We start from the raw sequence: 26178 nt of genomic DNA on the forward strand, positions 1-26178 counted from the left end.
TCAGAAAGCAAACCTAGATAATATAAAGATATAATACTTTTTTTCTGAGCAAGGTTCATGACTACAGGGCTAAAGGTGAGTGTAGATTTCAACTCAAAAATTACCTTTCCACTGCTAATGAGTCCAATGAATGCTATAATTATAATTAATACCATAATGATGCACTAGTTTTATTTCTAAAATTATTAGGTAGAAGGTAAGTTTTTCCAGTGCACTGAGGTCAAGGATGAAAGCTAAACTGTATGAAATTCTCAATTTTACTACTGATCCTGCTCTACCAAGCAATACAGTTTACTCCAGAGACAGAGAAGTTCACATAGAATAGGCACACATTTATTTTGTTTTACAAATACAGAATTGGAGCAAAGATCTACATCACCATCTAATAAGATACTGCAAAGTACTCAACAATGAAAGGTTGGTACATATGCAAAAAGAATACCAAAACAGTTAAACTGTTTTTAATACAATCTGTTTTCCCAGACACTAGCATAAAATCCACTGAAGTCAAAGGCAGAACTCCCATTTATTTCCTTGCTGACCATCCCAGGACTTTGTTACTTGTCAAACACAGCTTTGTACCTTTGGACTTTAAACCCATAGATGCTACATTCAGCGGTCTTTACCCTGCCTTGGAATGCCAAAGCAGAGATTGCTCGTGGTTCCTAACTCTGGTTGCTGAAACCCAAATTTGTCACCCTGGAAGGCAGTGAAATGCAAACAAACTTAAAGAACACTGTATCCCTGACTTCAGCCCATGATCAACACAGGAATAAAGTATGTGAAAGTGATCTAATTCCTTATTATAAAAATAAGTCCAACTGCACTTCAAATTCAGCCTGTAAGAAAGTAGTTATGAAGAATTTCTGACACACGGCTGAACCAACAGTGTCTGGAAGAACTTGAATCTCCTATTCCAAACCACTTTGCCTACTTGAAAAAAAATAAAAATACTGTGACCAAAAGCCCAGACTGCATTCCAGAGGTCTAGGAATAGCTTGTTTTCCTATTTGCAGTTGGTAAATTTGAAGTCTGTGAGGCATTCCTCTGGTTTTTAAGGATGTCTCCGATTTCTCCTCAAAAATTCACTTTGCTTCTTTTTCTACATGTAAAATTTTGCTTTCCCTAGAACTACAGGTTTGTTATATGAAATATTTTTCAGAGTTAATTTTGAGAAAATGTAATTGCTATACATGCCTTGTGATACTGCCCCAGTCTTTAGTTTTGGTACAATATATTAGGTGTATATTATAAGTTGCTGAAGCTTGTGACTTCCAGCTTCATGTTATACACAGGCAAAACAGTAAACCACATTTCACAATACTTCATTTTTTTTCTCCCTGTTGCATAAGGGATGTTTTTTAAACATAAACTGAATACCGTCATTCCAACAAGTCTAAACCATAAAAAGGACAGGTTATAAAGTGTTTGAGATTACATCCTTAGGGCTCAAATTAGAAGCTTCTTCTCAAATTCTTTTGATTTGCATGGTTCATTATTGAAATGTCTGCTAGAGTTTTTTTCTTTCCTCATTAATGACTTAAAAAAAAAAAACAAACAACCATGCTTGAACTTCTAAACATATTAAATTAATTTAAATTATCTTAAAACACCCAGTGACTGCTCAGCAAACCAGAAAAAGCAGATAGTGCTTCTGGAAATAATATACTATTTATTTACTGAACTGCATGCATAATGAATTACAAAATAAACACATCTAACTAAAGAATATCATCAATATATACACATACAATTTGGAGTTTGTTAAAGCTACTAAAGCATCACAGTAACATAGAAACATGAAAATAAATTTAAAAACTGAAAATACCTTTTTAAAAATTATTTTTATTTAAAAGAGAACAGTTATGCTCTTTATTTTCAAGGGAGAGGGAATAAAAGAAAAAAGCAAACACTTATGTACATTCCACAAAGAAACAATTCAGAATTACAATTAACATCTACAAACTCATCGGTTTACACTATAATTTTAAAGAGCGTCTGCTATATCTAGGTTTATTAACTTAATAAACCCCAAAAATTTAAGTACAGCATTACCCTCTACAAGGATGAATGCTATTATAGAATTTTCAAAAATTAAAACATGGTTTCAACAGAACCGAAACACCATCCTTAATGTGACTATATTTTGGGCTCTACAGAAAAAAAAAATTAGTCTCTTACTAAAAGAAGTATCTTAATTATAAACCAAATCAGAATTTGCATTTTCAAATCAGATATTGACAGAGACAACCTACTGCCAAAACAAAACAGAAAACTTACTGTTGACAATATTTGCATAGACTAATGCATGCTGAATGACAAAACTGATCAAACAACCTTATGCATATACTAAAACATAGACAACTTGTAAACAAAATCTACTGAGATAATTTGTCATGATAGGAACGTAAGTAAAATAGTACCATCTCAGGACCACTAATAAAAGCCTGTTTTGGAAACATCCTATTCTGTAGTGACAGCTGGTTTGTAAATTACATATCCTCAGCAGCCTGGAAGAACTTATTCCTCTGAATTTCTGGTAACTGCATTATTGTCAAAAAGACCTTTTTGAGGCTCGTATTTAGCCCCTTGGTTCTACGTGAGACAAATTCACCTCTACCTCGGTAAAGCAACAAGGATTTCAGAAATCTCTGGGTACTACTATGAAACCAACATTACACATTTCCAGGTCACTTCGCTACCTTGAGTCATGATGATGCTGAGCACATTCTTCCTGTTTCCAGCACTTAAATGTTCCTGTAATTGCCTAGTATTTCTGAACACTTTGAGTTCTTTGGCAGGACTCACTGCTCATTGCTATTTTTAGAAACTCCAGCAATAAATACCATAGGTACCTGCCCTTACACACCATTTAATGATGAAAAGGCTTTGCTGTTTGGAAGCCCTGGGCTTACACACTACTTTTGAACAAAGAATGAACGATGGAGCAGTCCCTACTCATCTCCAGTTCTTTAAACTCTCCTTTAGACTTGTTCAAATGCCTTCATCCTCACATGAGAAATGAGCAAACACTCCTAGCTCCACTATGCATACCCACAGACAATGGTTTGAGTGATGAAGGCACTAGTTCTACCCTTTCAGCTGAGTAGAAGATACAACAGTCTTGCAATCTATCCTTGCTCCTTGCCGGTCAGGCAGCCCGACATCTTGAGATCAGCTCCTGTTCTTAAGTGGGAAATGGCTGAATCATCCACAGGTACTTCCTGTATCTGCAGCCTCCTTCCAGGGGAGATGGATGAAATTGGATATCTTTCAGCAACAAGGAGATACCATCAGCATCCTACCCACAGAGATGGCTTGCCCAATTACCGCTGCTCAGAATAATGATAAGTGACTCTACTGATACTATTAGTAGGCAGATGACAATCTTCTGCTTCACAACTGAACAAACTGGGGCTGCAGTCTGGAAATGAGATACAAGATTGGGAGGGACAAAAAAACCAAACCAGTAAAAAGCCCCACACAAGAGCCATGGTATGCCTAGGACCATCCAAAGTTAAACAACAAGCAGAGCTGACTGGCTGACCTTTTATAATCCTTACAGCCTGCTGCTTCTTAGCTTATAAGAAGCTTTTTCTCATATACAGACTTCTACATACATGGAGATGGAAACAGCTATAGTAGAGGCTTGTTTTCACAATTAAAGCAATCTAGTTATACCCAAATAGTATCTTCTGTGCATACTTGTTCTAAAAGAAAAGGGTTTTTTTAGCTCTGCTTACCTCCTGATGCAGTACTAATGCACTTAACACTTGCGTCAAGAAAAAAATGAAGAACCTTCCTTGACAGAAATGAAGATAAAATCCCACAAGCACGTACCCTTAAATTTTTTTGCATTCTCTGTTCTGCAGCTTACAGCATAAGTTGCTGTAGTTCTTAGAGCTATTCTGTGATGTAGGAGGCTCTGCAGTTTCATAGTTCTGAGTGCTTTATTAGAAACTGTGAATTAACAAATAACGATAAAAAGAGCAATGTTTTAAAATAACATACCAAAGGGTAAAATTTGGGCTGTACTTTCAGCCATAACTACTTTTCCTCCCTACTGATCACTTGAGTTCTTGCCTACAGTTCCTATGAATGCCAAAACATTCTGTATGAGGCAGACACACTGAGAACTGCACACAAACATCAATAATTTCATTTTACAAAATTCAAAAACTATTTAGAAAACCATTACAATATAGTGTACACCAATTACAACTGATTTAAACTATACAGGATCTGTTGGGGATTTCTTTGTTTTGTTTTGGTTTGTCCCCCAGTAACATAGGAGGGATGGGAGGAAGAGAAGCAGGAAGGATCAGAAAAGCAAAGAGTTGACATTTGAATTTTAAAAGGGAGGCACACATTACTTCTTCAATTCTCTGTAACAAGTTTGACAAATAAAATTATATATTTTCAGAAGACAATCATTGTAATTTGTAGTTTAACTGATTCTAAAACTGTTTACCTGAGTCATATAGCTCCAGTCAAACCCAGCTATGGCTCCTCATAGCATGTGTTTAAGGGTACAGCATGAATAGTAATTCTGAAAGATTGTGTCAAGCATGTTAAAAGTCTACAGATAAGTCTTTTCTAGCAAGCACTACCATATTAAGAAGATAAAGATTTTAAGAACACATGCATACTGTTTCCTATACAGTTAGGAAAGTTATCAAACTGTTTTCAATTACTATAACTGCATTATACTTTGTGTACCAGCAGGATGTTGAATCAGAATAGCAACTACTTCCAATGTGAGTCACTGGAATTTTAGAACTTCAGAAATATAATCAAGAAGCACTAACTTAGTAGAGCCACGCCAAGTTCAACTTATCAAGGAACTTGACAACTAATATGCATAGAGCTTATTATCTACCCCTCTCACCATCAAAAAGAAACCCTGGGTTTGAACTGTACTTGTAGAAAGAGAAACATTTAACAAGCCTTCCCACGGAATTTTCTATCTACAACAGTAGAACCACCACAGACTTAACAGAAAGAAATGGGTGGCAATCACCGGCTTTTATTGCCTCTTTGGTTTTTCATCCTTTTAATCTGGAAGAATCTTCCTCCTCCCCTTTCTCTTTAACGAGAAAATAAAAGACTACTCGAGTATTTTTTAAATGCCATAATCAAGTTAAATGATAATGCTTAACCATTTGTGTTAGAGATGCATTGTACATAGTGTAATCAAACAAACTGGAAGTTATGCCCACTAAACTCTGCACCTCAATCTAGGTACACAACTCCTATAACCTTCAGGACATGTTTAGTAACATACACTGAGACAAATCTTTTGTCTTAAAAGATGAAAGTTGTAACTTGGCACTTTTGGTCTTGTTTCAAGAAAATTTTCTTTAACCAGATATTTCCAGTTTGAAAGAGAAAAAAAGATTCTATTTATGATTGCATAACTTAAAAAACAAACACAGAAAGCTAAGCAAACCACAGTCTTATGTTTTAAAACTCTACCATATCTTAATCTGGATGAATATTTTGCCCATTTAAAGAAAATTAAATTAATTGGAAATGTTATAGAGTGCCCATGAAGCATGACATTTTCAAGAAGGGAGCACAGCCAATAAAAGCAACAAATACTCATATTAAATTGAGAATCATCTAGTTTCCATAGCTACTTTTTAAACAATCATGAGCACTTATCATTTCTTAGAATGACCTTGTTTACTATGAATAGCTTTAAACTGGCTGTTCTCAGAAAGAGCTACTTGAAAACATTCATAAAAAAGTACAATAATCAAAAGCAGCCACGGCTTTAAACTTTTAAAGAAAACAAATAAGTAAAGAACAAAACAACAGCAAATAACACATTTACCTTTTCCATTATATCATCAGTAGTAGAGCATAAGCCTTAGGTACCTCAACCAGGATCCCAATCTTGCCACATAAAACACTTCAAAAATGCCCAGCAATACAAAAATTGCAGTGCAAGGATCATACAGGACACATGCTCACTACAAGAACTGAGAATAAAAGAGGAGTTCGAAGAGCATCAAGCTCCCCAAAGTGAAAATTTGTCACCAGAGCTCCCCTCCTAGTTAATTTCTGTAAGTATTTATTTCATTTTCAATATTGGCAACACAAAACAAGTAAATATCAATTAAGCAGATACAAGCTATATCTTCTTTTCCTGGTATGAATAAGCTCTGCATCATATAGAAAAAGCAGCTGCACTTCATGTTACATGACAATACAGGACAACACGACAATGTGCTGCTACCCTGTACAGAGCAACCCTGATGGTGTGCAAATTAAAGGAACTCAGGGTCTCCATGGGTACTTACCAGGCTTCCCTAGATCTTACCCTTGAATAAAGTTAATGCAGTCACTAGGGAAGCTACAGACTTTACACAGTTACACTGTGTCACTTCATATCCCACCAGGGAATCAGGTAGGCTGAGGATTAACACCCATGACATCCCCAAAAGGAGCTTTGCCATACCGCATGAAAACATTTCAGGAAAAACTGCATTCATAACAGTAAGCCCGGTACTTTCCTCTCACTTGGTTAAAGGATTCCATGTGCAGGTGGAGTTAAGAGCACTAACAGCAGAGTGCTCTAGAAGAAATAGCAACATCCACACAAAGCAGCTCTCCAAAGATCTATTAAGTACCTGAAAGCAAAATGGCAGGAAGACTATGAAAACAACTGCTTATGTCCTCTTCCTCTAAGACTCTGACCAGCTGAAGCAGCCAGAAGCAAAACCTGCATCCGTCAAAAAAATTACATCCCAGCTCCAGAACTAGGAAGCTATGAACAGTGTGTGTCTCCCTTCTCCAATGGGAACATGAAAAAGGTGTGAAATGCCATCCCTTCAGGCAGACTAGCTGTTACAGAAAGGATTGACAGACTGACTACTCTGGAAGCACCCCAAAATCATCTACTTTACAAGGAGCACTGTACGTAGAATTGCCAGTTCTCCTCTACTCTTTAAATAATAGTAGAAATTGGCAATGCATGGGAGGAAAGAAAATAAATAAATAACTGAATTTATACACTTCTTTTTTCTTCTACAGTCTCATGCTCTTCAGTCTACATCCCCTGAATTCCCATTAGAAATGTTCCAAGTATATGGCTGAGGGTTACATTTATTTTTAATATCACTTCCAGAAGCACAACAAGAGACAATCAAATTTAGGATTTCACTGGATTTTTCAATAGACGGTCAAAAAAAAAAAAATTTATAGACACAGCCCTCCAGGGTGCAACAGAAGGAAAATACTTCAGGATGCAAAGTGTACTGCGTAGTGAAAAGCCACTAAAAACCACTGGAATAGCAAAAGGGGTAATGAGGAGGAGTTGGTTTCTTGTTAAAGATCTGCATGTGTGCAACGGCTGGAATACCAAAACAGGCATTATATAATAGCAACAAAAGCTGTTCAAAGCAGTAAGGATGCACAGCTGGGGCTGTGGTGACCGGCAGTTGTCCTCTACTTCAGAGTTTCAGGGTTCCAGTACAGGAAGCAGGACAGATACCAAAGCTTTTGCTCTAGTATATAAATGTATATATGTATTTCTGCTTAACTGTTATTATTAATTTCACAGTGGCATCAATTCTACAACCATCCTTATCGACCATGCAGAAACCAGAACAGAATCCATATCATAGTAGTATTTAAGATCAGAGTATTCATCAATTGAACAGGCTTTATATGTTTGCTACCTTTCCCAAAAGCACATACAGGTTATAAAACACAAAATGGCACAAGAAAAGAACTCTCCCAGTGTAAAACCCTTACAAAGGAAAGACTAATTTCATACTCCCAAAAACTGTCACATTCTAAAAGTACTTTAAAAAATACTTAAAGCTAAAGGGATTCCAGACTCAGATATTGCTGTCCAGAGGCGATCGCTGAAGACTACCAAAATATTAACTTTGCTCCATAGTTCAGAAAAGTTCAGCATAGTTCAGAAAAGTTGAGTAGCATCCTGGTGGGAATGTGTGTGTGGAATCACAGTGAAATTTAAAAAAAAAAAAAAAAAAAAAGGAGTAAATGTATTAAGATCGTAAACTTTGTAACTAGGAAGCTGATGTAAAGAAAAAAGTCTTGCCTACAGTCTATGAATTTAGATCTTGGTTTACTGTTTCCTGTACCACACCTTTAGACTAATTCTTGAGAACTTAATATTTATAATATTGTTATAAAATATTTTTGAATCTTGTTTATCATTCAGAGGCATTTACTTTTTATGGAGGTAACAGTTTTAGGCTGAAGAAGGGACATAAAGAAAAACCTTTTATGATGAGGATGGTGAAGCATTGCAACAAGTTTCCCAGAAAAGTTGTGGATGCCCCACCCATGAAAGAGTTTGAGGCCAGGTCAGATGGGGCTTTGAGCAACCTCATCTAGTGGAATGTTCCTTGTCCATGACAGAGGGTTGGAACAAGATGGTCTTTAAAGGTCCCTTCCAAACCAAACCATTCTGTGATTCTGGAAAAGTGCCAAATGACAGCACATCTCATGCTCTAAAAGTGTCATGCTCTGACACTTTTTGCTAACAGTCCACACAAACAAGGTGCCAAAAAGGTTGACAGTTTAAGTGCATGGCTCAGAAAACGGTATAAATACATGGGACTGCAGGGTTGTCAGAAACTGGAACAAAGAAACCTCTATGGCAGACACAACTCCATTTAAAGCTTGATGGAACTGACATGTATCATAGAAGAATTCTTAAATTAGAAACTGGGAAAGAAAGTATACAGCTCTGAACAATGTGGTCACAACTTCTAGTGAAGTCAGTACACTCAAGTAAAGAGCAAAGCAAGAGTTGGTAACAAACAAGTAACGGTGAGAAACAGAACAAACTGAAAGCTTTTTAAACAGTGTGCTTTTTAACAGAGGAGGCAACTGAATCAAAAGTATCTGTGCTTCTACATGAAACATTGTAAGTTCAAGAAATACAACTGAGAAAGAATGACCAGACTCACCAGGAAGGAATCATTCCTGTCTTAGGAAAGTAAAAGTAATTGGAGGACTAGGAAAAATCCATATAATATTCTGGATATGAAACAGATGACCTGGTGAAGGAGTGATGCTACTTCTCAAAGACTAGTCTTTCAAATTCATGATTGATATGGTTAACTTGCTGATCTAACAGAGTGTCTGTAATCTGTTATTTCAACACAAAGCAGAGGATACACAGCATTAGGACTATATTACTAGCTGCCTAAGATGGTGACGGATACCATATCACTGACGCTACAAGGTCAGAAAACAACAGTGGTATGACATTTCAGTTAACCCCCAAAGCAACAGCACAACACTAAAACAAAATTTTCAGATGTAATTAAAATCTTCAGGGATCAGCTCATCAGGAATGCAGAAGAATAAAATCTTGATTGGCCTAAGCTGTGTACAGCATCCAAATCAAATGTTACCACTGAAAAGACAAGAGTAAGCAAAACAGAGTTAACATCCTTGAAGAGGGAACAAAAGCCAAAGATTCTCTACAGCAGTTCATAATTCCAAAACAAGAATGAAAATAAAATGGAAGCTAGTTTAAAAATGTTAATGAACTAAAAAGCTGTCCAAAAATCTTTAGACCCAATTAAGAAATGTATTAAAGGAATGTACACAGAAGAAAAGACCAAAGAAGGCAGTTCCAATTAATTCTTCCCATCTAAGCTCATGAAGGAGCTTAGAAAGGTTCCTATGCCTTTCTCTATGAGGTATTCCTAGGATCTGTTTCAAACTGAAGGACAACAGAAGGTCAGGCAACACCAATAGGTCATTAGACCAGATGATTCTCATATAAAACTTACAGAAGTTAAGCAAGATTCAAGATCCTACCTCTCTCTACTATGTAGTACTCCAGGCACAACAAAACACACACCAAAATTAGATGGGCTTTAACATTCCTTACTTTCACGTGGAATGAGGTTTTTTTGAACAGTTTGCTGCAATTCAGGCACAGTGTCTGGAAAAGTGAAATAAACACAGTAAGCTCTTGGAGACTGACTGGAATCTTAACGAAGCTGTTTTCTCTCTCACTATAATGCAGATTGTCTGCGTTGGCTTCCTAACACAGATGAATTGTGGCTGAATGACAGGGGAAGGGGTGGACGATTCTCCTACAGACATTTCGTTGATCCTTCTCTCACACTAGAGACACAATTACTAGATGAAATTGTACAACAGCATAGCCAGGCAACAATTTCCCTTATACAACTCCAATACTGACCACCCTTTTCTTGCACCAAAGCTTTACTCAAGCAAATGGTGTCACATAGACACATAAAACAATAAGTCAACTGGCTTTTGCCTTCCCATGGATTAGCTTCCTCCTTTTATCTGGAATAAGTTCTGTTTGGCTTGAGATCCCTGCTGGCTCCCTAAAATTTAAGTCTCTCTATGAAAAAGATTCCATTTCTGAGAATCCTTTTCCTGTCAGAGATACTAGTGAAAACACTGAATATCCTGTAACAAATGTTTGTGAGATCTTCACTTAACTAGATGATAGCTCAAGTGTGGATAAAATGAGATGTTCATGCAAAGGTAGGCTACATCATCTCAGGAACAACAATAACTCAATTGTAGGACACTGGAGCTCAATCTCTTAAATGCCTTGTATGCTGGTGCAATGCTGATACTTCATGTTTTCAAAATTCTTTCCAAGATATCTCTGCTTTTCTGGTGGACACAAGTTCACTGCACATGTACAGTATCTGACATGGCCAGATGCTATCTGTCCACTGAAAGTAATCTGATTAACTCTCAACAGAAGTAGATCCTTGCATCTCCAAAGACTTCATCCCAAACAGGTGGAGTAGAAATCACAAGTGTTCACATTCAAAAGGTCTTAGAAACAAGTCATTAGAACAGACTTGACTTTGTCCATCAAAACACCAAAGGCTTCCCTCAAGGCAGTTTGCCATAACAATCTGCCCACTTCTCACACCATGGTGAGCTAACAAGATCTATCAAATGATTAGCCTATCTCACAACAAAGTCATGTTTTTTCTACCTTTCACACCCCACTTAAGTAAGATCATGGTCTTCAGATCCAGGTCTATTACAACTTAATTAACAGCAAAAATACTCAGTCCAACAGAGGTAACTACAAGTTATGTTAGCTTATCAATTAGCACTGAAATGTGCATCAGCAGTGTTCAAAAAGGACACCAAGATTGACATTATTGTCATCAAAAAATAATCTCCATGTTTTCCGCCAACACAAACGACCCCAATCCCGAGAGAGACCAGCCATTTTAACTAAGCAGTGACTTCAGCTCTTATAGTCCAATGACTACATTCCCCTAGAATGATGAATGGAGGTGTTCTTGAGGGCTGACTCAGTGTCTGGCAGCACAAAGAGATGAATAACTACCTTTGAACCAGTTTTTGTTCTAGCACACATAGATCAATAGCACTGCCAAAGACTACAGAAGTGAGAATAACCGCAGTATCAGAATCTCAAAACACTGGTCTCAACGTACCAACAGTTGATGCCAAAGATCCTCTGTTTTGCCCAGTGCTCCTGCAGCTATGAAATTAACCCTGCCTTCAACTGACAGCTTAGAACTTCATTGCCAGTCCCAAAACATTTCTGATCTTCATTAGGCATTGTGTGAGGACAAAGATTCAGCTGTGAAAATGTAAATTCGTATGGAGTCTTTGTTAACTAAGGAGACCCCCCATACAGAATGCCCTGCTATAGCATAAGTATGTTAATTATTGGTTTAGAATTTCTAGAATGACATTCATCAAATGCAATGAATACGATCATGTTTGTGATCAAGAATATCCAGGACAGCTGATCTTCCTCAGAAACAATATCCTGCACTCAGGATGTAGTGACTGAGAACGAGAGGGAGGTAATTTTTTTAATCCAGAACAAACTTTTTCGTAACTTTAATAGCAAAGCAAGAAGAACTTTAACTCAATCATTATGAGGAAACTCCAAGAATTAACTTGGCTAATGGGTAGAAATGTGTTCTGAAGAATAGATGGACAAGAGCTAAGATGAACTACACAGGAGAGGTGCTGCACTCCTGGTATTCTTTGTAAAGAGATAGAGCTGACCACTAAATTCATCAGCTTTCAGGTGATTTACTCTAGGCAAGAAATCTGAGCAGAGAAGGGGTATTAACAGTCATCCTCAACAGAAAGATCCTAAGGACAAACACACAAGCATTGTCCTCTCTACACACCATTAGTTTTATCTAGACAATTTGTTGCTTCTGGTGCTTGACTGTCCCCATGCCTGCTCCTACACATCAGCAGTGCAGGCTGATTTTGTGAGGACAGCTACACTAGACTAGCAATTCATGGGGGAATGGAGGGAAGAATGCAAACACATGGACTAGGACAGGGCAACACATCATAAGACAGACAAATATTCTGTTATTTTTCTTTTTCAGGTACAGAACAGGGAGAGAAGTGTAAGTCCCATTATGAGAAAATGCTGTATTAAATGAGGGTCTTGTGCCTCCTCACCGCTAGCTGTACTGTGGTCCACAACAGAAGCTGAACAGAAGGACACCAAATAATTTGGGATTGACTGGGACTGCACCTCATTTGTTTAATATGTGTACTAGTAATCTGCTTACAGAAGCCATAAGAGAACAACGGAGTTCACAATTCTTGATTTGTGTCCATCTGTCATTTGAAGAGAGGCTTCACTTCAGTATTCCATAGAAAGAATTATCCACAATGAACAAAAGAGATGGTTTAAAATAATGTGCTGCCAATAAATGACATAATGCAGCAAATTTAAACCACCCTTATAAAAATTCTGGCATTTGACAACACGAATACAAACCCTAAGTAGAAGGAAAAGCAAAGTTTGCCACCTACTGCCCAATGACATAATAGTATGCACTGGTATTGTCTATCTCCTTTTAACAGACTGTCTTTTCCTGACACAGAATATACAGAATTGCATCTTCAGTTGTATTTTTAATGAAACAGAAAACACAAAACAAGTACACTGCTTATAAAATCCTTGACAAGCCTGAAACATGATTTATCACAGCATACAAGCTGACAAAGAACTCCTTTTAATATCCTCCAGTGGTGCTAGAGGCTTTCATAAAGTCTGTCCTTAGCTGCATGATAAGTTTTAAAGGGAGTACTTTACACTTAAAAATAATTATTACAATACATAAGGGCTATCAGAAAAGATTTCTTTTCCTGTACACATGTCTGGAGGAGATATTTTTAAAGCTAGAGACTACATTAGTAATAAGACATGGCTGCAATGAACGCTGCTTTATGGCAGATACTTTGACCCAGAAATTTCATGTCTCAGCAACGGAAACAATGCTTCTTTACGTTTCCAAGCACAGAGAAATTCTCTTTGATATTTAGAATACTTCAGTGAGCTACTAGTCCAGAGGTATTTATTTTCCTAACATATCACATATAAAATCACTTCTGAATAACAGTAGGTTCTTTGCTTAGTGTAGGAAGTTGCTTAACTCAAAGTCAAGTAGTCACGATTCAACTCCCTATGTAACTTCTAAGCACACCGGCAGACTTATCTTCAGAAACAATACGATGCTGCACACTGCAAATTAGCCAACAGTACACCTTTGGGTCCTCCAACACTGTTCTCCAAGGCTGAGATAATTCAAGGAAAGTTTGATAAAGAGAAATAAACAAGGACTTACTGCAGAGTCCCTCTAATAGGCTACTGGCTGGTTACAAAGTCTCAGTCAATACTTGAACAATAATATCAGAAGATCCTGTTCTCTCCATCTGCCTTGCATTCTCTACTAGTTACACTCATAGAAAAAAAAACCTCTGTCCCTCACCAGATACTGATGAACAGTAACACCTAAACTTCAACACAAGACAACATGAGTTGTCTTCTTGATTGTGATTAGACTAATAACTGATTGTAAAACAAAAGTTTTGGATTTCTGAGCAGAATTTATCAAAGTGCAAGAATATATGGCCTTTACAGAGCTTAGGTAAAGCAGAAACTGCTTCTCAGTATGAAAAAGTCTGCTTCTCAGTGAAGTACTCAGAATCTAACACTGAAGAAAATCAGTGTAATGGAGATGAAATATGTGTGTTGTTCCTAAATCATGAGCAGAACAGGCTATTTATAACAGGAGAAATCAATGAGGCGTTTGTAATTAATTAGACAGCCCCAATCCTGAAAATACATCTGCCTTTGTCTAAGGCCAGTTCACATTATGTTAATGAAGATTCTTAAGCTAGCTAGTTATCTGCTACACTAGCAAAATGCTAAGACTAAGTAAATCCACTAAGAGGGGTTCTTTGTGTCTTTGTTATCTATTTAATAAGGTTATTAACAATGAATAGTGATTGGAAGGATAAAGACAATACCAAAAGTTATATTAATATACACGACATACAAATCAGCTAATAGGTATGACTAATATTATTTTAAAGGGCCGAAGATCAAATATTAAGCAAGATTTCTGACCAAAGGCAGATACATCTACCAACATGAAGCCTTTTCTCCAAGTTCAATATACCTGAAACAGAGGAAAACGTCGTCAATTCAGTGATCATATGAACATTATAACACTAAACAAAAACACCTAGAGTTTTCTAAAGACATCATTTTTCTGAATCATATTTTTATACCTGATATCAGTAAAAATATTCTTACCTTGTTTTTCTTCCTTTGAAAGTTAAAGGTACTTCCATTGAAAGTTAAAGCAGACATTACTTTTCCATTGAGATCTATTTCACCGTCTCTAAAGTTGGGGGGAAACGGCTCTTGCAATACTGTTTTTATTTCAGCCACATCTTATAATCACTACTGTTGCACAGTAGCTTGCTCAGGGAAACAAACTGTAACCTGAGTGGGTTACTTTTATCTGTTTGGCTAAACAGTCTCAGTAAAGTATAAAACTGTTGCATATTGTTTTAGTATGAGAAGCATTTGCTAACAGAGAAACCTTTTTAAAAGCAAATGTTCCGAATGCCTAGAAAGACATTTTGACGCAACAACAGCAAGATGTCAAATAAACTTTAACAACACAAATACACCTTTCTGAAACTGAAAACTCACTGCCACGCTTTCTGCAAAAAGACGAGCTCCTTCAGCCCCAGCAAGCCACTGGAAAGAAGTTCTTCTGATTGTTTCTCAACATCTCCTGAAATAATTCCCTTATGATACTTGGTAAAAGTTTCAATAGTTATGTAATTTTTTAAAAAGACAGCCTGGAAAAGCTACTTTGGAAGAGAATATACCATTTTGCAACACAGTAACAAAGAACACTGAAAGCTCCTTAATAAAGCCCCTATACATCCCCATGCGAACACTGTGAATGGCATGTGCATTTTTAAGTTAGGAAAAAAAAAATTCTATAGTTTGGAATGGTGGCTTACAGTCCTCTAAGTTCAAAGCACCAGTATAGTTTTAGAAGTCATTTTCTTTCCTGAAAAGCAGTGCCTTGAAAACAAGACAATAGTTTCTACACACATGGAATATGCCTAAATTGTCTCTATTTTGCTGTATTGATATACAGTAGTATGAACATACTCTAGTACCACTCAAAGAAAATAACTTCATGACAAGTTAATTAAAAAGTTGACTTTACCTCATGGTGTGTTCAAGTTGCTGGGACTGTGTGAGGGAAGGGTACACTGACATTCTGAAATGAAATATGCCTTACAGGACAATACAGATAACTGATCTGCATAAACTCAAGTCTATTAGGAAGAAATTAATAACCTGATGGATAATAGGGTGCACTGTGGTTCCTTGCAGCAGGTCTCTTGTTAAAAGCACTGTGTAGAGGCATCTCAGAATCCACCCCAAATAGCTCACAAAGAAAAAGTAACTTAGCTTATTCTCCCTGCAGCCACCTTGCATTAGTGAACCTAAAACAAGCACACGAGTTCATTACACGTCAGAAGTCTGTACTGAAGGGCTGCAGTACATAATCTGCAAACAGACTCTAGTTTTCCATCTCTCTGACACAAACCAGTGGGCTCAAGAATTGCTAGAAAAGCCTCACCTCTGACTACTGAAGTTAAATTTTTAAGTCTGCGAAGCAGTAACACCTCAGTGTTGCAAAGTGCAGGGTGCTAATACAAGTTCTCAAGATTTAGATGTTCTTTTCTTGGAATAACACAAACAGCCATGTCCCAGGGCTCTAGGAGTGCAGAATGCAGTAGCCCATGACTTACAGACAAAAGCTCTGAAGCACCAGGTAACAATCTATGGTTGTATCGTAACAGTGTCGTCATGGCGTGCTCAACATGCTTAGGTGTATCAGGCCTGAGCACATACATATGCATGTGTCTAAGAACACAGATCCAGTTCTGAGAACACAAAAAATCAGATTTAAAAATATTAGTATGGAACATTTTGCCTAGAATCATAAATAATAATTTCCAAGACATCATCACTTCAGTTGCTTCCAGCTCCCCAGTGTAGACCAAGAGAACATAAACTTTTCTATAATCTTTTTTCAGACCATCATTTGGTCAGTCATCACAAACTAATCTTAGAACCAGAAGTTTTAAAAAATAAATTATATGCAGTCAAAGATACAAAAAGGAACTAGTACGGAAGACAGGAAATAGCCAAGAGAGCAGTCTCTTATACTTTGCAGTAGTCCGCAGCCAAGAGTTTGTACAAAGTCAATCCTTATAGATGTTAAATATATATGTAAATATATTCAATTTTCAGTTACAACTGTCCTACATTGCTGATTTCAGTAGGGTCACAACAGCATGCCCAGTTCTTCTCTCAGGCATTTTTTTTCCATCTAAACTCACGCTAATCTCACATCAATTAGTTAAAATTGGGAAAATACTGGAAAAAATGCTATATCCTTCAACAGAAGGAAAAAAATCAGGTTTAAGATGCCAGGTTGATAGGTTTAATACATTAGCAGGCAATATGCTAAAACACGGAACTAGACCTAGTGATCCAGGAATAGAGAGGTTTGGAGGGGATCTCTTAGGAAAGATTTCTGGGTGCATCAGGCATATCGGTAAATCCAAATCTGTCACCTGAAGTCTGTGCATCTACCACTCCTTTGATGAGCTTTGCTTTGCCCAACATTAAAACAGACTTTCACATTTCATCAACAATTGCCTTCAAAAGAGACTGAAAGAGCAATGCTGTGACACTGTCATGTATTATTGAGCTCCAGTTGGTTGATACTGTACACCTTCTGGTGACCATTTCCAAAACTGTACTAGAAAGGTCCCTTTAAAAAACAAAAAAAATCTTCTGCTTACACAGATGGTAAATGCAGAAAATCAAGCTGTTGGAGCTATAATGTTGCCAACAAGTGAGAACATGAGATGTGAAAGGAACACCCAGAGTTACTGGAGAGCTATCACAGAAATTCAGGCCCACAAAGCATGCCTGTTACTGAGATCAGAATTCCCAACAGGTTCCAATAAGAAGTAGATTTTTGAGACACCACTTGTTTTCAGTTACAGCCATCTACACCCTCTGCTAACGTTCTTATGAGATGAGACCTTGTAAGTGACAGTATCCATCTTCAGACCAGAGCTATGACAGACTTACTGAATCCAGGATATTCCAAGAAATTAATCTCTCTCCAGGTTTCCTTCTGTCCAGCACCTAATTCTTCAAAAAAAAAAAAAATCTGGAAAAAAAAAAATGAATTCCCTGCTTCCCTAAATATCATTGCCACCACGATCCTCTTCAGAAAACATGCAAGAACACATCTTGATAACTGAGCTGGACAAGTTGATTTCATAAACAAAACAGAAAAAAGTTGACAGAGGATGGCAAAACAGAAACACTGCAGAGGCAAGCCTCTTCTAGGAGCTAATTTAGGTGTTCCAGGTTGGGTTCTGCCCTGGCTTTCACCAGTCCTTGACAGCTCTGGATGGCAGCAGTGTCCAGACCAGCATACCAACCACACTGACAATGGATGACTCCACTTTCTAGGAGTGGAAACAGAAAAAGCCATTCCAAAAATACCTAGGTAGCCTCACATAACATACAAAATCACAAGACACGAAAAGAGGAACTGAAACAGGAACTAGCCCATCTTCTCTCTGCCAATGGTAGAGACCTGACCTCCGAAGGATCTTTCAGCCCTGTAAATTGTCCTAATAGCCATACGTAAAAACTACTGCTGGCACTCATTTCAACAGCTGTTATCTAAATATCCACCTTCTGCTGCATTTGATATGACTGCTTTGGTTTGTGAAACAGCCCATTTCCTCTCCATCTGCTGCTCCTATGCCTGCCTCCTGCTGAGGTTGTAGGCTGGCTTTCTCATGACTCCAGAAACTCAAGTTTCCATTTTTCCACTCTATTTTTAAGCTGGTTGAAAAAGATTTATCTTTATGTGATCTCAAAGACCAACAGATCCAGCTACCTGAAAAGGTCTCTTCACAGTTAGAAGAAAATCCTTAGGTTGAGAAGGGTCACATGAACAACACAGCCCACCTGGGTTAACACTACATATGGAAGCGTGCAGAGGCACTTTGGATAACAGATGACTGTTTTTTCAGCCTGAAGTTGCTTCCTCTACATCTGGGATGATGTCTCATGCAAACAGGTACTGAGATTTTGGTGAAGCATGACATGCTGTAGGTACCCTCTAGAAACACTTCGAGTATCATAGCCCAGCAACTATCATGGTAGCACAGAAGAATATCAGTTTAGCATCACCTCTTTTCTTACAAGAGAAACTCGTGATCCCTGAACGTTATTCCAGGAATAATGAAAAATAAGTCTTCTTTAGAGGTTGTCACAAGCCTTTTGAGTATAGTTTTACAGCACTTGAAAGAAGACGGGGTTTTAGGGTTTTGTTTGGTTGTGGGGGTTTTTTTAGGTAAGAACAAATTACATTCTTCTCCGTTTTTTTTTCTTTTCCCTGTTTTCTTTCTTTGAAGTATATTTTACTACCCATTTTGGAAAACTGGTCTTTATCACAACAGAAGGAAAAATTCCTTCAGAATGGTTGTGGGCAGAGGGAGGAAGAAAAACGACATGCAATATCCTCTACAGGAATCAGTACTGATAGGCCAGATAACTCCTGTCTTCTTTGTACTCATGTGCTGTGCACTGCACTTTGTGGGGCTAAGCCCAGACACCAGGTGATGAGGATTGTAGGTCTGGATGGAAAGGAGCAGAAAAAAGCCTGATGATTTTACTGGTAATTTCCCCTTCATATTAGTCACTTCAATAACCCTTGCTTCACTTACAGGCATGAAACTGGACTCCGAGTACAATGAAATACCAAAATTGGGTAGCAATTTCTCTGTCTTTCAAGACTATGGATGCATTTGTTCCTAAAGCCCACCCTGATCTACCTTCTACCTTTCTCAAAGAACATCCTAGCTTAGGGTTTAGAACTCCAAGGAAGTTAAGTAAGTTGTGTTCCTAAAAGTGTTCCTACAACGCATGTAGGAACCTAGTTTAGCTTGTGGATCCAGAGTTGGATGAACCAAGACAACAATAAAAAGAGTTGGGAGGGTTTAGGAGGAAAAAACCTGATAGAGATTACAAGACAACATCAAACAACATTGGCAGTGCCCAGTGATCTCTATTCTCAGATGCTGCTTTGCAAAGGAGTGGCAGGATGTACTTTGTTGTCACAGGCATATGACCACTCAGGTGCAGAACTCTAATCACACACCACCCTTCCACATTCATTTTTACAGTTTTGAACACAGGAAAACACAGTTTATTTCCTATTCCTGATTATCTTGCTCTGGAGACTAAAAGTGAAACAGTCTGCACCCTCCTTGCAGCTCTCAGAAAGCAAGGCCTGTTAGAGGACAGAAACACTTTTTGTCACTGACTTCACCTCAAACTGGAAGGACAGCAGTTGCTGCAGACACCTGCATCTGTTCACATTCAACTGGATTGCCACCCTCCTGTGCACCTCCCTCCCCCCAGTATGAAATGCAGCTTTGAAAGAAGTTAAGGTCAGATACATCAATAAAAACAACACCACAGAGAAATTTCAGACTCAAAGTGAGTAATGGAAGTGATATCAAAGACTGGCTAAGTTACCAGCTACTGAAGAGGCAGAGAAAAAATTCTCTAACAAGATGGTTGTTTCCTTGATACCTATGACAGTCAGGTACAGTCCTGAACCTCAAACACAAGCAAGCAGAAGCATCCACTGTAGTACAGCCACACACACTTAATTAAAAAAAAAAATAAATATTGAAAATAGAAGAAACCAGAACACAACACAGGCACTAAATCTTACTCTCCTCAGTCATGCAAGGTGTCAAAATTCCATGCCAGACTCTGTTCTAGGCTAAACTCAAAAAGTCACCAGGATAAATTAAAAATAATTCCTCTGAAATTAGTACAGCATTGTCATTCTAAGGAAAATAAAAGCTGACTGATATTATGAGATATTCTGTTCAGATGAAGAAATCTGGCTCGTAAGTAACAGAAGTTTAAAAATCCACTAAAATCTGACACTTAAAACAAGAAGCTCTTTAAAAAAAACAAATCTGTGAGAGTTTCCAAGTATGACTTTTTGAAAACATTTGCAAGGAACAACTTTTTACAAATCTAACATACCGGACTTCTTGGAAAGCAAAGAAAACACTTACTGTGGTTGCATTTGCTGAGTTAACCCAACAGGAGGCTTCTGCTTGATGGTGAATGCCATCTGAGTCATAGGGCCAACCTTTGGTGGGACCTGCACCTTCTGAGAGAAGGTCTGCTGGGCAGCCTGCTGGGGTATGGGCCAAGGGGGAACAACAGGGCTTCGGCCTCCAGTGGAAGATGTATCTTGCACGACTGTATCCTCACAGGAATTACCTTTTGTTCCTGGTTTACACACACAAAGCTGAGGTCGCAGGCACATCCCTCCGTTTTGGCATGGTGGTGCACAGTTAGCTAAGAAAAGACATTTTAAAAAGTACCTGTGAAACAAAGCACAAAGGAAAATGCAAACCCTCCCCATCATAAAAAAGGCATTAATTGTTAATGTAATTGGAGTACAAGAGAGCACCATTGCTCAGTTCCACAAAACATAGTATACAAGTTGGTACAGCTTTTGCTGCTTTCCTACATAAGACATGCACAACGTTTGAACAGCTTTGAAAAGTAAAATGCTGGTGATCTAAAAAACAGGAAATGCACCAGTTAAATCAAGAAACAGCATTATTTCAAATCTTCCTGTTAGTGGCCTTTTACACTCTCTTCCTAGCATCCTTCCTCCTCATACTTTAACAACCTAAACTGCATCTAGTGAAACAATGTTATACTGGCTTAGAATTTTACTACTCATCCTGGCCTAGATTCACTCCATTACTATTTTAAAATTGGATACTGCATAGGTACCTAGACTAAATATCTACAGTTACCTTATAGACCATGAAAACGATGCTGAGAAGCATGAAGTGATTCAAACTTTCCCTCACTAAAACCCAAATGACATTGCCTTCACTACCACCACCAAAACAACATAAAGAAAGAGACATATGAACTGCTGCTACAAAGACATCGCTACACCTGGGGATTACATTCTTTGAAGAAACAGACAGGTGTTTGTGATTATCCCAAGCCAGCTTCTGTGCATTCTTTGTACCACCAGTGAAAAGGGGTCAGATTCTTCAGAAGACAATTCGCCTTCAGATAGGATTAATTACACTGCTTTGTGCTGCTCTATCTAGTGACTGTCGAGGGAGCCTGAATAATCAGCCTAGACTCAACACCCAGGTCATAAACCTAGTTAATGCAGGATCAACTCCACTTTGAATAAGAACCTTGGAGAAGCAGTAAATCCCACAAAAAAAGAGGAAAAATGAAAAAGCAAAAGCAATTGCTGATCATATGTATACATAATACTGCAAAAGCATACCTAATTTGAGGATTTATTTTAGATATTTAAATTTACAATGCTACTGCGTTTTGAGAATGCTAAAATAACACAAAGATGGCAAAACAAAATTAATTCTCTTACCCAGAGAATGGAATTTAACATTAAAATATAATCCTAATTAATATAAATATCAAAATACTTTCTTCATTTGTCCCATTAAAGATGCCATACAATGAAGCATTTATTAAAAAAAAAAAAATAAAAATCACTGCTGAGCTACTTTGCTTCTGCAAACTAAGTATATTTTTAATATTGTTAAAGACCTTTTAACACAGACAAAATGATATGCAAGATCAGTTTTTACTAAAATAGGTAAGATCATACCTTAAACCATAACATGGGATTCTACACCATATTTAGATACATCCAATTGTACAGTTATATTATTAAAAAACAAAAAAGTCACAGCCCTGGTCCAAGTAAATTAGAGTACTTGGTACTTCAATCAAGTTTTAATATGCACATTTACTTATAAAAATAAATGCACAAGCATACATATGAAAAAACTTAGTAGGATGGGACTGTGTTAATTTGGAAGACTAGTTTGTCAAGTGACAACACCCTCTGATACAGACCTATCACGGTATACCAACTGTACATGGCACCAGAATTGCCATACAACTTTAACCTGAGTTTTGCATGGGGTTGTTCTCACATGCACTTTCCCCTCCATGTGCTGTTCAGAAACTTATTTTTTCAATACTACTTAGCTGGGCGACCTTAATTGCATATTATGCATCTCCCTGGCAACACAAAAGTAATCATTTGCTTACTTATATTTGTTTAATTTTGAGACTGTATCTTGTCATTGATTTCTGGAAGACTGGAGCCCATTTTAACTGCAAACCTGAGATGGGATTTGCAACAAGCATATGCTGCAATATACCAGCCAAGTCTTCCTTGTGCGTTGTTTCTAAGACTTAGATTATGCTAAAAACAGTAAAAATTTGCTTATGTGCACATGACTGAAATTAATCATATCTTGAAAAATAGATTCAGTAGCCTTAAATTTTAATTAAGTTTCACTGGCTTTGGAGAGACTTTTAAGACCAGAACAGTGACCCCCATCATCTGGATCATCTGTAGAAAATGAGTAAAGATGACAGTGAAAGAGTTTGGGCACAGCTGGGAGTGCTTCTAAAAAACATCAGATGAAAAATGCTTAAAAAAACCAAACAACTAGGACTTTCAAAGGTCTCATTTTTACAACATATATTTCTGGAGATTTACAGACATGCACCTATATCAACCTCTGAGCTTCTTGACAAGTTAAATATTTAAAAAACAAAGACTGAACACAGAAGTAAGCTAACAAGACCACCCCAAAAGTCAATATGACAAAATATACACTCTTCTAGAACACTGATCATGGCATATCCCCTCTCAAAAGGGAAATAACAATGTATACATACACAAGAGACAATACTGAAAAAACTGCAACTCTTTTTCCTGTAGTTAAGAATCAAAAGGTGTGCTTTAGAAGCCTAAGAAAACTTAAGGTTCTACGTATGAAAGTGAACTTAGGGTTGCAGTGAATTTAAAATTATGAAGCTGAAAACAGAACCTGTTTTTAAATTACCTTATTTATTTTACCCAAATAGACTTGATGATTCTTACTCCACTGACAGCAATGTAAACCCTGAAAGCTTAAATACATATTACATATACATAAATCATATGCTCTGCATTACTCTAACTGGCCTTTAACAAAACAAGCATCATGAGATACAGCAACTATTGTCTCAGATCATATGAACAGTGACAACAAGTTAAAAAAATGATCCATTAGATCTTTACAGCAATGAACCCTTTGACTGAAATCCTTCATTAATGTTGTGTAGTCAAATATTACAAAACTGGATAAAGATCACATTTTTTAGGAAAGAATTAAACTGAACATTTTAATTTACATAATACAGCAGTTTAGCTTCAAAAATGTCCAAGACAGCTGCAGTGTGCCAAATGAATGACCTAATTATTTTGTTTGAAGACAACAATAATGGCACACAACTGAAAAGACCAATATTTTCCAAAAAGCTAAGCTTTCAAAAACTGGAGCATGGAAGTACTAAGTTCAAAACCGAAAAGCAGGTCAATATACTCCTGCTAAAGGCAATTGGCTTGGTCCTATTCAATTCAAGGAGGTCATGACTGGAAATTCAAAATAGAGCTTGGCAAAGATGCAGATAATGAGATCACACTTAGTGGGTCAGATTAAAGATCCACTTAGTTCAGTCTTCTCCCTCCATTACCGAGGTGGATGCCTAAGGACAGGGTGAGATGCAGTAAAAGTTTGTACCACTACAGCCTTCAAGAATTAGAGGCTCAGCAACTTCTTGAACAAGAGTGCTGGTTTTGTGTTTGATAACCCTCAGCAGACTTTTCTGTCAGAGGTTCACTGACCTGCTTTTTGAACCTCCTAGCTTCAGCATCAAAGACTTCCTGTGCCAAGGAAGTTGGCCATGTTGGAAGTCCAGGCATAGACAATATAACCAATCTTCCCTCGCTTTCCAGAGGCGTGGTAAAGAAATAAGGATTCTTCGGGTTGTTTTTTGTGTTTTAAAGAACATGCCATCTCTATCTACTAAGAATAAAGCCACAGCAACACCTTTGCTTTGGAACTACCTACATCACAAAAAGTTGAAAGCTGTATTCCAAGATGCTCATACTTTTTTATGCATCTTTCCCTAATCAACTGCTGCTCACCACTCTCACAGACAATTACTGGGTTTGACACAACCACATTGGGACTGGTATGGTTGTATTTGTGACATGCTTTCAGAAGAGCAAGTATAAAATAACATTACCATTAGGCTTAAACACATCCCTTCCAAAACATCTTACGTTGTTTTGGGACGATCTATACATATACACTTTTCAGTTCATGTGTTCATGTTATTATGGTTAAAGAGTATACAAATATTTGCAGGAGCAAGACCTAAAAGGTTTATAATAGTTTCAAAATATGTAAATATTTTAAAGCCTCTACATATACAAAATGTATTTGTTTTAATACATGGTAAATTAAGCATAATTTATTATATGAAATCAGTAAGCATAAAATATTGTCATCCATGGAAGAAGTTTAGATAATTGCTCTTTTGTCCTTTCAAATGAATCAAAATGCAGGTATAACTGACTTCACTTGTCACAAAACAATGTTTATATTATATTAATGCTAGTTCTTGAATTAAGATCATTACAGTCTCATTCTTATGCTAATCATTTATTTTATCTTGATTCACAATTAATTTCTTCAAAAGTAACACCACACTTAAAAGATTATTTCCTTGTGTCTCTAGACCATGTCAAGAATTGAAATTCACAAAAATGTATCTTCAGTGAGAAAATCACAATAAACAAATTTACATGTCCCAAAAGTTTGCTACACTCAAGTTTCTAGCCTTTCAGCCTCAGCTCCACCTTTAAGTATTTCCTTTATCAAGGAACTGCTGTTGATTTGTACTTAAATGCCTATATAAATGTCTATATTTTTTGAATTTCTACAGATTTCTAATACTGTGACAACAGGTACACTACAACAGTGTTGTGAGTCTTGTGCTATTTCTAGTGCACCCATCCACTACGTTTTTTCTTTGTTTCCACACGAAATTTATTTTTTTCCTCCTCTTGAGCACACATAGTCAAGCACCAGTTTAAACAGGATGCACTGACTTTCAACAAATTTCATCACAGTGCACATATCAACTTCTCCCATAGGAGTGCAGAAATCCTGTCAGGTAAAATACATGGTAGAGGGCAAATAATAGAAAATACAGTAATTGGAAAGAAGATTATAAGTACGGGACTGCTTTGAATTCCAGCATAAAACGGTTGAGAAATGATGCATGCATCAAGTTTACAGAAAGGGGAAAAACCAACACACTGGCACGGATATATCTGTGCTTAGGGCAGAAATTTCAAGTTGCTTTACATGAAACGCAGGAATACTGTTAAGGGCATAATAAATACTTTCTTTATCATTTTATTAATTCAAGATTTCTATTCCATGAGCACACAAGGAAACCAAACCAATGCTTAGCTTGGTTGAGTGCACATCCTAAACAAAAAGTTGTGACACAAAGGCACCTTTAACTCCTGCTGTGTTGAAAGACAGAGTGATGATCCCCCACCGATTCCAGAAGAAAAGCAGTGAAGCACTTTCTTTGGAAAGCAACAAGCTGTGGGTTCTGAAAGGAAAGAGACATATTCCAGTTTCCCTCAGAAAAATCTGAATACAGTGCTGACATCCTGGAGAAGAGCAATGTTTCTAAGAATTTCTGTTCTCCAAATTACCCTACTGATTAGCTCACAATTTAGTTTTATGATTTTATTCTGGATACCATTTTAAGTCTTTAATCATCGTCAGGACTGAGGA

The 26178-nt window shown here is 37.3% G+C and overlaps 1 protein-coding gene across 8 annotated transcripts in view; it reads right to left on the reverse strand.

The window, feature by feature from the left end:
* The window catches only part of LTBP1 (latent transforming growth factor beta binding protein 1), a 198862-nt gene that overhangs the window by 162594 nt on the left and 10090 nt on the right, over positions 1–26178 (reverse strand). For 7 of the 8 annotated variants that reach the window (XM_032683256.1, XM_032683257.1, XM_032683255.1 and 4 more), the window contains exon 3: positions 20524–20812. The exons of the other annotated variant lie outside the window; for it this stretch is intronic. In XM_032683256.1, coding sequence (XP_032539147.1) covers positions 20524–20812 — 289 coding nt within the window. The remainder of the gene's footprint in view (positions 1–20523; positions 20813–26178) is intronic. 8 annotated transcript variants of the gene reach the window in all.

The sequence above is a fragment of the Chiroxiphia lanceolata genome, chromosome 3 (genome assembly GCF_009829145.1).
Source record: "Chiroxiphia lanceolata isolate bChiLan1 chromosome 3, bChiLan1.pri, whole genome shotgun sequence".
In the NCBI taxonomy this organism is placed as follows: Eukaryota; Metazoa; Chordata; class Aves; order Passeriformes; family Pipridae; genus Chiroxiphia; species Chiroxiphia lanceolata.